We start from the raw sequence: 14,346 nt of genomic DNA, 5'->3' as shown, positions 1-14,346 counted from the left end.
TTCCAAAATACTGCATGTGTTTTAAGTGTATAATTTAAAATACTTACAGTTTTACTGAAATAAAAAAAAGTAGCTGAAGCACTTGATTTACCTGTTTTCCATTAGTCCAATTAACCTTTTTGCCCTGCTATCCCCTGGATTCAAAGTGCTTATTTGTTACCTTAGATTTCCACAAAGATTGTAATAACTGGCATAAACCAGTAAAATCGATTTTTCTTTCCTCAAATAGTATTTGTCAACAGGTAAGTTGTAAAATATCTACTGGTTTGGAACTCTGAATTGTTTATACAGGAAAAAAAAAAAATTCATTTTTAGCACTGAAAAGGCCAGTGAGGAAAGTAAATGGACTAATAATGTAATAGATGTAAAAAGAGGAGCAAATTAGTTTTGAATAAATAGAAGAACCTGTTTTCACTTCTGAAGACTTACAGCTGTTAAAACTTCGAGGAACGATCTTCACTACGCATGGTATGTATCGGAGCTTTTTTCCATCTCTGCACTGGGGAAAATGGTACTGTTTCATTCTGGATTGCCTTTAGGGAGATTGGATTTTTATTTGGTTCTTTTTTTAATGTTAGAAACTCACTGTTTATTCCTGCCTTTGCTTGCAGGTAATTTTGATTGGGTAGGAAATGCTTTTACGCAGAATGCCGGAGCTGGCCTTGTTATCAACCAAGCAGACGCGGGGAACAGCACAAGCATCATTAAGCAACTCAAGGCTGTTTTTGAAAGGGACTGGTATTCACATTATGCCAAAAGTTTACAACCAACAAAAATCCCAAACTGCTTTAACCACAAACTCAATAAAGGAACTTCAAATAAGACTTCCATGAGCAATGTGAATTAGAAAGACTATTTTACCGTTTAGTATGGCAATGAAGAATTATGTTGGGGTGTAGCCTTCTTTCATATTTACAGACAAAAGACTTAAAGAAAAAGCAAAAAAAAAAAAAAAAGAAGTTTGGTTTGGGGGGGCTGTTTTTAGGAAAAAGCACACTTATATTAAATCTGTCTAACCTATATTCTCTATATGGATTATTTAAGACTTTCAAATTTGTTACTTCTGACACTGAATGTCATTTTCGCTTCCATGTAAATTTTAATGTTCCACATTTGAATTTATCAGCATGTGTCAATGTTTCTGTTTTAGGACTTTCCCCAATTGCCAACCTGGCTAGAGCAAACCTTGGGGCAAAATGAAGATTCAAGCTATGAAATGGCATTCTAAGATCAGTTATTATCGACATTCAGATAGATTGTAGGTTTACTATAATAGAAAATGTAAAGGAATTAGGAACGTTTCACCCATATAAATATTTCCCCTCAAATAACTACCCCGTCATAAAAATACTTACTGGTTTTGAGCATTTACTTTGAGTATCACTATTCCATGTCTTCTAACTAGCCTTAAAATACATTGGAGTTACAGGACTGGTAATTCTTTCATCTTTTAACAGTATGAGAAATTTTTGAGGGGTTGGGGTTGGCCTCATCAAGTTTGTCATATTCCTTAAAGCCTCTCAGATTTTTTTATCAAAGTACTGTGGATTCCTTTCAACAGAATATTTATTTCCAATTACATTTCATCTAACAGTGAAAATCTCTGGGTTAATAGCTAAAACCTAGAACTGATTTTTTTATGTTTTTGTAATCTGAAGAAAATTTCTTCCCCAAGTTAAATATTTATCATGTGTGAGTCAGCAGATTTGTGTTGACTCATTATTAAACCAATGCACATCTCACAATCAAATACTGCTTTTTAGAAAGGCCAAGGGTTATGCAAAATCATGCAATAATTGTTGTTAAATTATCATACAGTAATGTTGTTGATTTTTACACCTGGAGAATTTGCTTTCCTAACTTCTACTTTAAAAAGAAATAAAAATTGTGAAGTGACATTTTTTTGTTAAAATGTCATCCATATAGGTAAATACACCTGCATGGACAGAAAGTAATGCCTTTATTTAGACCACAGTTTTAGTTGGTGTCAAAAGTGTGCCTCTATAATCACAACTAAGTTGCACCAAGAAGCAGCTGTTCTATGAAAGTGTGAACTTGCTCTTTGAAGAATACACACAAATGTTTGACAACAGATTTTTCTCCAATCAGAGATGTAATAGTATAGTTTCATAATAAAAATGTTTCACTACTATGCCTCTGCTTCCATTGAAGAAACACAGCCATGAAAGCAAACTGCATTCTGCGTTTTGTTAAATATTCACAGAACCTTTTCCAAAATGATGACTTTTCTTCTCATCTCCTGAAAGCACACTTCAAAAGCAGAGGGCAAAAAGAGAAAGAAACCCAACCACATTCCAATGTATTAATTTAATCTTATGAAGAAGTTAAAAACCCACGTTGACATTCAAAACATAGCTTACACTTATAAGGTAAAAAAATTCAGATTTATGTCACAGTGAGCACAGCTTAAGAAATTCTAATAAATTAACGTATGCACAATTTCAAATTGTCAGCTAGAAATACCCCACAAGACTAATCATGACCCCAAAAGGCACACTTTTGACAAAGATTTTTTGTTTATTTTGCAATTGCAAAGATTTACATTATCTTATGAAAATAATGATAAAAAAACTTTTAATATTGTCAACTTTTACAGAAAATATTGTGCACAACTCCAATAGTCAACAACATTTTCTGCTATTCAGATAAACACATGGCATGTATTAGTCTCACACACACACAGAGAAACATATAATCTGACATACTGATAAGAACCAACTGTTTTAAAAGAAAAAGGTTTCCTGTGTTGCTATGAGGAAAGATCTTTGTGAGGAGAAATTTCTGGATTTTCTTCCTTGTGTGTTTAATTTAGAGTATGTACAGCATGTATGGGAGAGAGATTCCCAGAACTTAACTTACTTGTTGTGGATTTTTTTGTTTTAAGAAATTAATATTAGTCCAGATTAATTGCTGATGAAAATTTCAGCTGATTTGTACCACCAGTAACTTTAGTCTTGTGAGGCAAAAACCCACAAAATGAACAAACAAAAAGCCCACCACATTTTTAAAAGCTGGTTGAGATAGTTGTACAGTTTCTGAGGTCCCTATGAATAGGTGATCCTAAAGTTTGAGATAACCTTAATACCATGACCTTACATAAACCACAAAATAATTCATGCAAACAAAAATCCCCACTGCCTGGAGTTGTTAATTGTAGCACCTAATGGCAATAATATACAGTAACCAATCAATGTAGGGGTTTTCCCCCCCTCTTGCATTATGGATAATGCAAGTGTGTTAAGTTTTTTAAATGACATCTTGTATAAAAAATGGAGGATCTGAGTGGAACACAAATTTGTCAGATGATAAAGCTAAGCTGTTTACAAAGCAGGATTTATTGATGAAATCAGACTGACCATTGACTGCTTTAGTATAACAAATGATTGTTAAAATGGTTTTACTGGACAGATCCTAGGAAAATGCAGATCATGACTACTAACAAGATCTGTTAGTTTGCAAATATTTTCTTATTGGCTAGATAAACAGATTCTTGGTGCTTCAATGACCCCCCTCAAAGAGCATATACATAAAACTATTTTTTAAAAGTGTCAGGATGTTTTTGTTTTATGAATGGAAGAATTTGGGTGGTTCTGAACAACTTTCAACACAAAATACTGGCCAGCCATGCTCTAAATGGAATGGCAGACTCAAATTTCATTTGGTATAAAGTATGGATCAATACTGTAATAACTGTTTAAAATGGCGTCAGCTCCAAAGTAGTACATAAGGCCTTGACCTATTACATTAGCCAAAAGACAAAGTGCATCCTTGAACTTCAGCAAATAGGAAATTTAAAATACCAGATTATTTTTGAAACCATATAAGGGGATTATCGCCAATTCTTTGGCCTGTTTTTCACTGTTGCTGTTTAACTAGATTTGCTAAAACAGCCTCAATTTTGGCTTCAGATCCTTCTACCACTGTAATAAATTGGAAGAAAATCCATTAGTGATTTCACACTAGTTTAGCAGGTATCAGAATCTAAACTAGTTTCCTTTTGCTTCCAATCTCCTGAGTATCACCACTGCACAGGCTATTTCCTAATTTAACAGGGGGTTAAATTCAGGGGGTTCTCACAGACCTCACAGGCATAACCCAAAAGATGCACTTTCTCTAGGCCCTTCTAACTGGTATTGGTAACTCTGTCATATTAAAGGCAATTTCCTAAACAGAACAGTTTTATTCTTAAAGAATATAGACTGCAATTGTTGTTTGCTGCAAACATTTACTAGTGCCTTATTCATACAAGTTTTTGTTTAACTGTTCCTCACATGAAGTCCTGCTAAAGATCCTGTATCTAGTACTGAGGCATAGAGCAAACTTCCTAAGTAAGAAGACATTGTGATGTTTACAGTTTAGTACCTAAAACTAGAGTCACAAAAAGACAAAAACTGACTGCGAGATGTTGGTCCAAACCACAAGCACATCGAAACTGGAGCATTTTTATCCAATCCCAGTTCAAGAGCTAAATTTCACAATTTACTCCTGGCTTCTTTATCCAATAATCTACAACACAGTTGAGTTATTCTGTCCTGCCAAGGTATGAAATCTGAATTCTCCCAACATCTGGCTGCTATCAAAACCATAATCACAGAAATTCCTGTAAGCACAGGTTGAAGCCCAAATATCACACAGTGGCTACTTTCCAGATCTTGCATGTTAAGTCTCAAGTTGTTTTGGGCCAGCTACTTTTTCTGTCTGAAGCATGAACTAGGATCCACAACTACTCTCATCTCTTGTTTGAAGACCAGAAAGGCAAGGATAATGTGCTACAGCACAATGGCTATAGCTGTACCCTAACAGGAACAGATTTACCCAATGTAGGGCCAGGTATTCCTTCCAGTAAATCCAGGTGGTTCGAAGAGAGCTTGAGAAACACATAGAAAAGCCTCCAAATGCTATTTTTAAGACCTACTCATTACTTGCTATACTACCAGCTACCTAAATTCTACTACTTTGTTGAGATTTGCACACATAAAAACTGAACAAATAAGTTTTGTTACCTTCACGTAAGGTAATCTAAGAAAAAAATCCAGAAAATTTATTGGGGTTTTTTGTGACTTTAGCATGTACTTTCTCATCAAGATGGTAAAAACATCTGCTGGCTCTTCCAGTTTTTCATTGTGAAGTTCTAAATATCCCTGTCTCAAATGATTATACACTTTACTCCTGAGAATGGCCTTATAGAGTGCACTAAGTTTTCTTCAAACCTTTCTGGTCTTCAAAATTAACTCTTCATTTCAATGCAAATATACTGACTAAATGCTTAGTATGTTTCCAGATGGTAATTTCTGGTGCTGTGTTTTTATTCCACTCTTACCCTTTCTCTACCTACAGCTATCATATATTCATGGTTTTTCAGTCATCATTATTCCAATGCAATCTATGTAAAGAAACCAGAATGAATCCTTGGTGTGTTTAAAATTCACAACGATGCCTCCTAAGTTGAAGGTACTACTTCTAACACTGCTCCACTTCTGACACTGCAAGGTATAGCAGCTCAACTGATACTGTAGGAGATTGATTTTCTTAGCTGTAGTTTTTCACTTTAATTACTGCTGGATGCTATTTATGAATTTCTCAGTATTGAATCAGGTTGCTCTTGGATCATCACTTTGCACAAATGCCTTAGAAGCTTGCCAAACTAGCATGTACAAGAGACCTCATTCAAAATAGTTTAGACAAGAAGAACTCATGTGCTTTACACTCTGAAGGGTATTGAAGTCAATGGATAAACTCTGGTCCTATAATAAAGTGGAGCTTTCTATTGTACCTCCTGTTTAAATTAATCCTGCATGGGCTTCCAAGAAAAGTCTGTGAGAATTGTCTGTTTGAATTACCTTGCAATCAGGAATTTACAGAGAATCTGAAAATAATCCAGCTGTATTGAGTGGTTCAACACAGTAACATCAAGTGGGTTTTCATGAAAACACATTTGTATTACATATCCATATGATACAAACTGCATTAACATGCTAATGTCAGGTTTCCCCTACAGTTCAAAAACATGTAGGACAAAAATCAAGCTATGGCAGCCTATTTCTGAAAACATTCTTAAAAACAGATTTTTTAAGAATGTAATTCAAATCTGGCTGCAAGTTATTCTGCTATAGTAATGTAGTCAGCTCTATTTTGTTCACAACAAATTCTACACTGTGATTTTACAGGAAGATTCGATAACTTTTTAACCCTGTAAAATAACCATGATCATTCTGCCTTTAAGAACAGAGAGAAGGTTGATGGCCAATTCGGGCTGCAGACCATAACAGAATAGCTGTCAACTGCAGCATTCCAGAGGATAATTTTGTGTTAATTCATGTTGCATGGCCACAACCATGAACAATATGAATTACATGTATCACAGTGGTGCTGTGTGAAGACATGGTGGACATTGAATCTCATACAGTAAAATCCATCCCTCTTGTAACAGCATAAAATGTAGGAAGGGTAGAGGGGAAGGGGCAAAAAGAGCCAGAGGCAAACTAACTTGGATCAGCTTGAGTTAATAGACTGGATGCTGACATAAAAGCTCTGGACTGCATTTTTATTTTGTTCCTTTCTCTGCAAAATCCTGTATTTCTTATGCATCCTCCTTGCTCATCTTTATACGAGTGAATTCCCTTGGTTGTTTTCAGAATGAGGAAGGGACCTTTAACAACTGTGAACTTATGCTTAACAGAAAGAAATCAGCATGAATAAAAGTCCATTGATTTCTGTCCAGCAGGTACCAGGTAGTAAAGCACTATTTGAAATGGGACTCCTCCTTGGACATTAGAAGTTTCTAGTGTAATATAAGCCAAAATTGACAACGTAGCACACGCCTGCAAATTTCACATCACACACGGCATTTGCTTGTGATTTGTTTGTTCTCTCAATGTACAAATACAGTCCTCAGACAGATACCATTCTGAACTACTGATAAACTAGTGAAAACTAAGCACAAGTATCAGGCAATCCAACTTGACACACTCAAATGAGGAAAAGGAATCCTCCCAGAAATGATACTGTATAAAGTTTATAAGTCACTTAGAAGCTAGAATTATTTTCAAATGTAACTTTGAGGGACTTAATGGGGGTTTTAATGGGGAAGGAAGGTTTCTGTTAAAGATTAAAGGCATGCACTGTTATATGTAGTGTCTAAGCAAAACAGCATAAAAAATGTAAAATGGAAGTATGTAGACCAACTTTTTGTTGACTGACCTGCTAACAAGTATTTTCTGGTAGATTTCAATCTAGTAGATCTCAATGTTCAATTACTTCACAATAATCTCTTTAAATTACTCTGCAAGTATTCCTTATTTGTATTGCTTCAAGTGACACTGTACGTGTATTCAGTGTTTTACTTGAAACTTGACAAAAAAGCAGGATGCTTCTGGAAGCAAACAAAGAACACCAAAGCTGTTTCTTTCTAAAGATCAGAGGACTTCCTCTCATCTAACTTGTCCTTTTATTGTCTCCTACTTCTTCAGCAGCTCAATCCAGGCTTACATTTGTCATGACCTGAGTAGCAAAGAAAATGAAGTATTTTTAGTCACCTGCTGTTTATGAAAACTGCTGGCTGTTCAACATGATCTTGCCCTTTCAGAGATCCCTCGTCTAATGAGATATTGGAAGTATAATAAAAGAGGCCAAGCACATAATTCCAGGTGCCTCACGCAATTCTTGACCTGGAAAGACACATATGCAAAATCTGGAAAAAAATGTGGAAGGTGGGGGTGAGGAGAATGCTTGGCAAGCTTCAAATCAGGTAGAGGTTCTTCTGATGATATAAATACCTCTTCTGGTGAATTTGCTTTATTCTGGAATGCACCATTCTTTACCACACAGCCAGATTTGCAATGCCTGAAATGTGTGGCTAACTTCAGCATGAAAAGATGAGAGGTCAAATGCCCCTCGTCTTTATGAACTGAACTAATTTCTTCACTATGTAAGAGAGGTGGAAGAAGCAGGTAACATTCCCTCTTCTGAGGGAATAGGCCAGGTTGCTACTAGAAATAGAGCTGATAAGGTTTCTAAAAGAAGCAAAGATCTTACGCATCTGACTTCTGTTAATTCTCACAAGATGGTCCATCTCTGTGGGAACTTGGGGCTCACAGCTTTTGTACCAATTTCTTTGTGGCAAGCTGTCAGACTTCTCAGGAGAGCTCCTTTTTCTCCTTCTCACTATGCTCAAGACAGTTGTGACATCTGTTTTTAACAATCTCCAGATTCTTCAAAGACATTTCTAAACTAGGCTATAAGAATTTTCCCTGTGAAAAGGAAAAAGAAAGGGCAGGTTCAGCGAGGAATCCAAAGAACCTAGTACAACTATTAAAATATATAAGAAATCAGGATCAAAACCACAAGGCATTCTCATTTTTGCCAACAAATGAGACTTGTGAAGGCAAACGAAAGGCTAATGCAGTACCTCAGATTAATGGGACTGGAGTTTATAAACCAAAACTCTTACTTTTATGGACAGTCCCCACATCTGAACTGCTGCTCTTGGTATGCAGAGATGCAGTGAAGAATCAGAAAACTGCTTTGATGTGCTGTACAAAGGTTTCAGCATTCAAAGTTTTATGTCCATTTCTCAATGTATACAGCTTAAAAGGTAGGCTAAAAATGGGATTCTGTGTATATTTATACAGATCTTACTGCCAAATAATCATTGAAAACCAGTCACTTCTCTCAGCAGTTGTGTCTTCAGATGTCACCACAGAGATCTTACTGAACACGTCTGGAGAAAGGCAGAAAAGCAACATCTGTGGCAGCAAGTACACAAACCAAAAAAAAAGCTGCAAGCCCATTTTCCAAGTGCTAGTTGATACAATAAAAGCATTCAAGTGCCCCTATCCAGCTCAGATTCCAAATGTCCTTGTATCAGATTCCAAGTACAGACTTGAGGCTCCTCACACACACTCAGAGACATGTCCTCAAAGGAAAAATTAGTGTCTTTGCTAGAAGAGCTTGGAACATCTCTAGCACAATTACTTGTTCCACTGCTGTCCTACTCTTAAATAAGGCTGACAGGAAACAGTACAGCTGTCTGGAAAGGGCCTTTACTAGAAAATGCAAATATGCACACAAAGAGACTCAGAATAATGAGTTACCAAAGTGGACTCCTGGCTGCAGCACAGAGGGACATCAGTGTCACCATTTCTGATAGCACACACCAAAGCCATCTGCTCACCTTGTCATTTCCACACTAAATGTGGGCCAAAGCCCACTTTAAAAAAAAACAAAGGGCAGTGTTTCTCTCTGAATGAAACATTCCGGAGAGGATTATACCTTTCTTTTTTTTTTCTTTTTTTTTCTTTTTCTTTTCTTTTTTCTTAATAGAGAGAACAGCAATCACTGCCCCACTTTTCTTCCCTTTCCACACTCCACTTTGCAAATTAGCAAATGTTTCCACCATCTCTGCCTCATCTTTTTCCTTTTCAAGCTATTTCCTGAATGCTGTTTCTGAATCCCTTGCTGCTGCTTTGTACACAAGGATGAATCCCTGCAACTTGTATTGTTGGTGCTGTAACATCCTACAAGGTTACTTCCACTAGCTTTACCTGAAGTGCTCAGAAGAAGGACGTGCATGCACACACTGTTTAAAGACACACAAATTACTACGTATGAAGACAAGGGACGTCAGGGCAAAAGCAGAATGCAGGCAATACCTGGACAGGGAAAGGGTCTAAAGTCATACTCCTCAGTCCGATTTTCACCTTGGCTCACCCAAAATCTGTATCAGGATCTAGAGCTCAATTTTGCAAACCTTGCGCAGCTAACACAAGCCTTGCCTCCAGGGATTCTGTTTGCTGTTGGCCTGGAGTCACTCTCCAGGTTAACCTGCCAAGCTAGGCAATAACAAGCGAGTCAAAACCACAGACAACTTCAAGCCACGTGACCTCAGCTTTATCCTCCCGGTGGCATTTGGCCACAGAAGGGGGCTAACCTGGGTACTTGTCATCTTGTGACAGTTAAGATGGTCCAAGCTCACCATCATGTATAACACCACCACACTCAAAAGAGCAAATGAAGAAAGATCATCTCTCTGCAAACATACTTTAAATCTCTGTGTGTGACTTTGGCACTGCATTTTATTCCCCAACACAATCTAAAAGTATCAGGAGTCCTGTGTAGAGTTTGCAGAGCAAAAAGGGTATGTACTATATGTTTCCTACTATACCTCTTCTGATGGAATAAATATCAAATAGAAAAATCTGTCTAAACTTATTTTGAAAACTGCATGGCCAGCTTATGCAGTAGCTAGATGTGTGGCAAGGTTACAGCATTACTCTCTAAGGAGAATACAATTAATATGTGTATATCTTTTGTTCAATTCAAGCACTGTGTAGTCTCCAAGTTCTGCTAAGAGAAGTATGGATCACTTCTCATTATCCTTCCTATTCCAAACCACAGTATTTATCACAGATGTGTACAATACAGCGGCATAGCTTAGGCCTGTTATATAGGTCAGTCTCTGCAATGCACATGAGAACATAGTTTGCCACTGCAAAGGAGAGTGGCTGCAAAATCTATTTTGGATAATCCAATTTATATTTGAGGAAATCGATGTGTGGTCATTTCTAGAACTGTGAATATAAGGCAACTGCTGCATGCTTGTATATTTGATAAGTTTTATTATACTATATCCTTATATGAATGCCTATGCAGTGTAAATGCTTTAATATAAGATACTGAATGTTTTTTTACACATTATTTTCTAAACGATGCTACATTTTACTGCATGTTTATTATTTGTGTTGGTACAAAGTGCAAGCTGCAAGACACATGATTTTAATAACTTGCACAGCAGCTATTCAAATCCATTATAAAAACATGTTCTTATGTAAATTCTTAATTTGGCAAGAAATGTGCTTCCTTTAGACAATGGGCTTGGTTCACAGCAATACCTGTGTACTTAGTGTTTATTTATTTAAAAAAAAATACAACATTATCCCTGAATCCATAAATGGGGCCATTGAGTCTGCTGAGAGCCACTGTGTTGGCATGCTTTGGTACCTTTGAAAATGTAAATTGCATTGACTAGGAAAACAGATGACCTGTCCTGATGCAAGCTGTAATTGAAAAAATCCAATCCTGAGCAGCCACTGTCTTTGGTGCTGCAGGATGACAATGTAGCGATCTTTTTTTTTCTTTCTCTAAATAATACTTAAAGTTCATACTCATGACCTTAATACAAATAATTCATGTTACTTGATTGTGAACTGGGCCCACTGTTTACAGTATTACTATTTCAAAACCAAAGTTCAATGCAATTAACAAAATTGATCAAATTCATTTGTTTGGAAGAAAAAAGAGAAGAGACCAATTTTGCTGATGTTTTGGAGAGCTGGCTTGGTACAGAGTGTTGCTTCTGTACCAATGCATTTTAAATGTAAGGAAATCACTGGCTGAAAGACTGATGGCTAAGACAGCATTGTCAGTGGTAATATACTGCTGGAAACTAAGTTACCAATGATATAAATCAAGGTGGTAATTCATTAATTTAAAGATAGGTAAATACTGATTTTAATGCTGCAGCATCACAGAGATCATTTTTACCTGCTTTGATATCCAAGGATTCCTAGTACTACACAAACGTATTTTATCTGCTCCATTTTTTAGGTTTGGTATTTTCATTCAAAGCAAAGTAACTCCCATTTCTTTGTACTGCACTGAAATAAAGAATCTTGTTTCAGTACATGATGCTTTTCTTATTCTCTGTTTGTCTGTTTGTTTCTATGAGCACGAAATCCCAGGTATTAGCCCCTGCTGTCCAGCTCCCAGTCCTCTGTACGCACCCACCCCAAAGGCAGACCACGTAACACTGACAGACCCCCCTGGTGCCTCCCTGCAGGGCTCTGCAGAGCCTGAGCAGCGCTGGCACTGGTGCCAGACCACTGGGACTTCTGCAGTGGGATCCTCACCCCTAGTAGATTTGCACTAAAGTTGTAGTTGGAATCTGGGAAAGCAGGCACTACCCCGGATTTCTGATTTCTCAGGAGACTCACAGAGTCATTGTGATTTTCTGTTGCCAGGACTGCTGTCACATTCTGTTAAGACTACAGGAGTCCTAACCAAATGAACATAAATTCCCCTCTGATTTGCATCTAAAAAGCTGCTACCAGGTTTAGAATTTACCAAATTCTAAATAATTCGCTCTATGGAGACCCATGTTCCAAGTAGTTTGGAAATGAGAACACTCAGCAGCAAATAATACTCAAACAAAAAGGTGAAGACAGGGGATGGGAGGAAGCTGAATTTCCCAAGATAAACACCAGCCTCAGCAGCTTGTGCTTTTTTAAGAGCTGTTTTATGTTGCACCAGGAAGGCAGCTTTTGACTGCACAGGTCCCAGTGGGTGAGCTGCTGCCCTGTGACCCACAGAGTTTCAAATACAACACCTGAAGAGATTTCAGGTACAGCAGGAGTGATGAGGGCAGAACAAGGAGAAGGAATCAATTCTCATGAAGAGAAGCTTTACCTTAATTCCCAAACTACTTATGTCCCCATCTGTTTTTTGGGTTTTTTTGACAATATCAGAGCACCTCACTTTCACATTTTCCATGCTTTTTGCAAGACAATTCTTCTACTTGATAATTATTTTAGCGCCCATTTTCATGAAAAGTGAAGTATACACTTAACAAAAAATATGCATTTAGGAACTCAAATTCTTTCACATATGTAGCTTCACAACAATCATATGAAGTAGGAAACAAAATATTAGTCCTGTTTACAGACAATTAGCAACTATAATTGCTTACTGTGCACTGTATCCCTACAATTAGCCTGCAAAATACACAAAATTTAAATTCAGCTGCTGACATCTATTGTCATGTTAAATTTCCTTTCCAAATATGCATTTTCTCTGGAAATATGCTTGGAAATGTTCAGATGCATTCCATAAGAAGACAAAAAAAATTTCAATCCCAGTAGCTGAAAAGAAAGCTGCAATGTCACAGCTACAGCGCAGGCCCCTGCCCTGGACTGATTCACAGAGAAGGAAGGGATTTTATCCTATTCCCTGCCTTTGATCACAACAGGATTTGTGCTCCTGTGGAATGAGATGATCATGGTGAAATGGGTGAGTCCCCTCTCCATTCAGAATCACATGCACTAGAAAGGCCACCTTTCAAGTAAACAAACAGACAATGCTTCCCTACAATACTATAATGTTTTTCATAGGATACATCCTTTTCTGACTTGATATCCACCTCCAAGGCACCATCAATTAAAGCAGGGCACTGATTCCAAAGATGTTGACATCTCCAAGAACTTTCCAGTTTCCTACAAAAAAAAAGAAGCTCTCCCCACCCCCAGATTATTTTTTGAGTACCCATACTCATTTCTCATGGAGTGCCACATGTATTCAAGCAATGCTGCACTGAAAGAACCCAGCAAGTGACAGCACCTGTACCCCAGTAGGAGCAACACCAAATCAGCTGTGCTATGCTCTTGGACTTTGCTAACCCCTTTGGTGCCAAGTAAAAACACATAAACGTAGAAAAGCCATTTTCTTTCACATATGGGTTTCTTAACAGTATTGCCATGGTTTAACCCCAGCCAGGAGCCAGGCCCACCAAGCTGCTCACTCACTCCCCCACCAGCAGGGCCAGGGCAAAAGCTGGAGAACTCATGGATTGAGATAAAGAGAGTTTAACAGGGAAAGCAAAAGACAAACACACAGGCAAAGCAAGACAGGGAATTCATTCACCAGTTCCCATGGGCAGGCAGGTGTTCAGTCATCCCCAGGAGAGCAGGGCCCATCACAGGTGCCAGTGACTTGGGAAGACAAATGCCTTCACTGCAAATGTCCCCCCACTTTCCTCCTCCTTCCCCCACTTTCTATCCTGAGGAGGATCTCCTATGGCCTGGAATATCCCTTTGGTCAGCTGGGGTCACCAGTCCCAGCTGTGTCTCCTCCCAACATCCCATGCACACCCAAATTCCTTGCCAGCCATGGCAGCATGGAAAGCAGAAAAGGCCTCAGCTCTGTGCAAGCCCTGCTCAACAATAACAAAAACATCTCTGTTATCAGCCCTGTGTTCAGCACAAATCCAAAACATAGCTCCTGGGAAGAAAATGAACCCCAACCCAGCCACAGCCAGCACAAGCATGCTCTCTATAGTAGCTGAAGTGCACAACACACTACTAGTGTGCTAAGACAGCCTGCCCTTGCTTAAATAACTCCTGAACAGCCTATACTTGTTGTCCCACCACAAAACTCCAGCCCACTTAGAGAATTCTGCTAAATGTAACCCAGGTTTTGGAACTGTATTATAGACAGAAGAAAAATATTCAGAACAGGTGTTTGGCTCACTGCGAGAAATCTTCCAAATCATTCCTG

General features: G+C 37.9%; 1 protein-coding gene across 3 annotated transcripts in view; it reads left to right on the top strand.

The window, feature by feature from the left end:
• Positions 1-2,149, top strand: part of PLD5 (phospholipase D family member 5) — a 166,002-nt gene extending 163,853 nt beyond the window's left edge. For all 3 annotated transcript variants that reach the window (XM_005416223.2, XM_005416224.2, XM_031059193.1), the window contains one exon: positions 612-2,149. In XM_005416223.2, coding sequence (XP_005416280.1) covers positions 612-847 — 236 coding nt within the window. In that variant the 3' untranslated portion in view covers positions 848-2,149. The remainder of the gene's footprint in view (positions 1-611) is intronic.
• Positions 2,150-14,346: the final 12,197 nt, after the last annotated feature.

Source organism: Geospiza fortis, unplaced genomic scaffold (assembly GCF_000277835.1).
Source record: "Geospiza fortis unplaced genomic scaffold, GeoFor_1.0 scaffold41, whole genome shotgun sequence".
NCBI classification, from domain to species: domain Eukaryota; kingdom Metazoa; phylum Chordata; class Aves; order Passeriformes; family Thraupidae; genus Geospiza; species Geospiza fortis.
The sequence above is the reverse complement of the archived record's forward strand: the minus strand, read 5'-3'. Positions and strand labels throughout refer to the sequence as shown.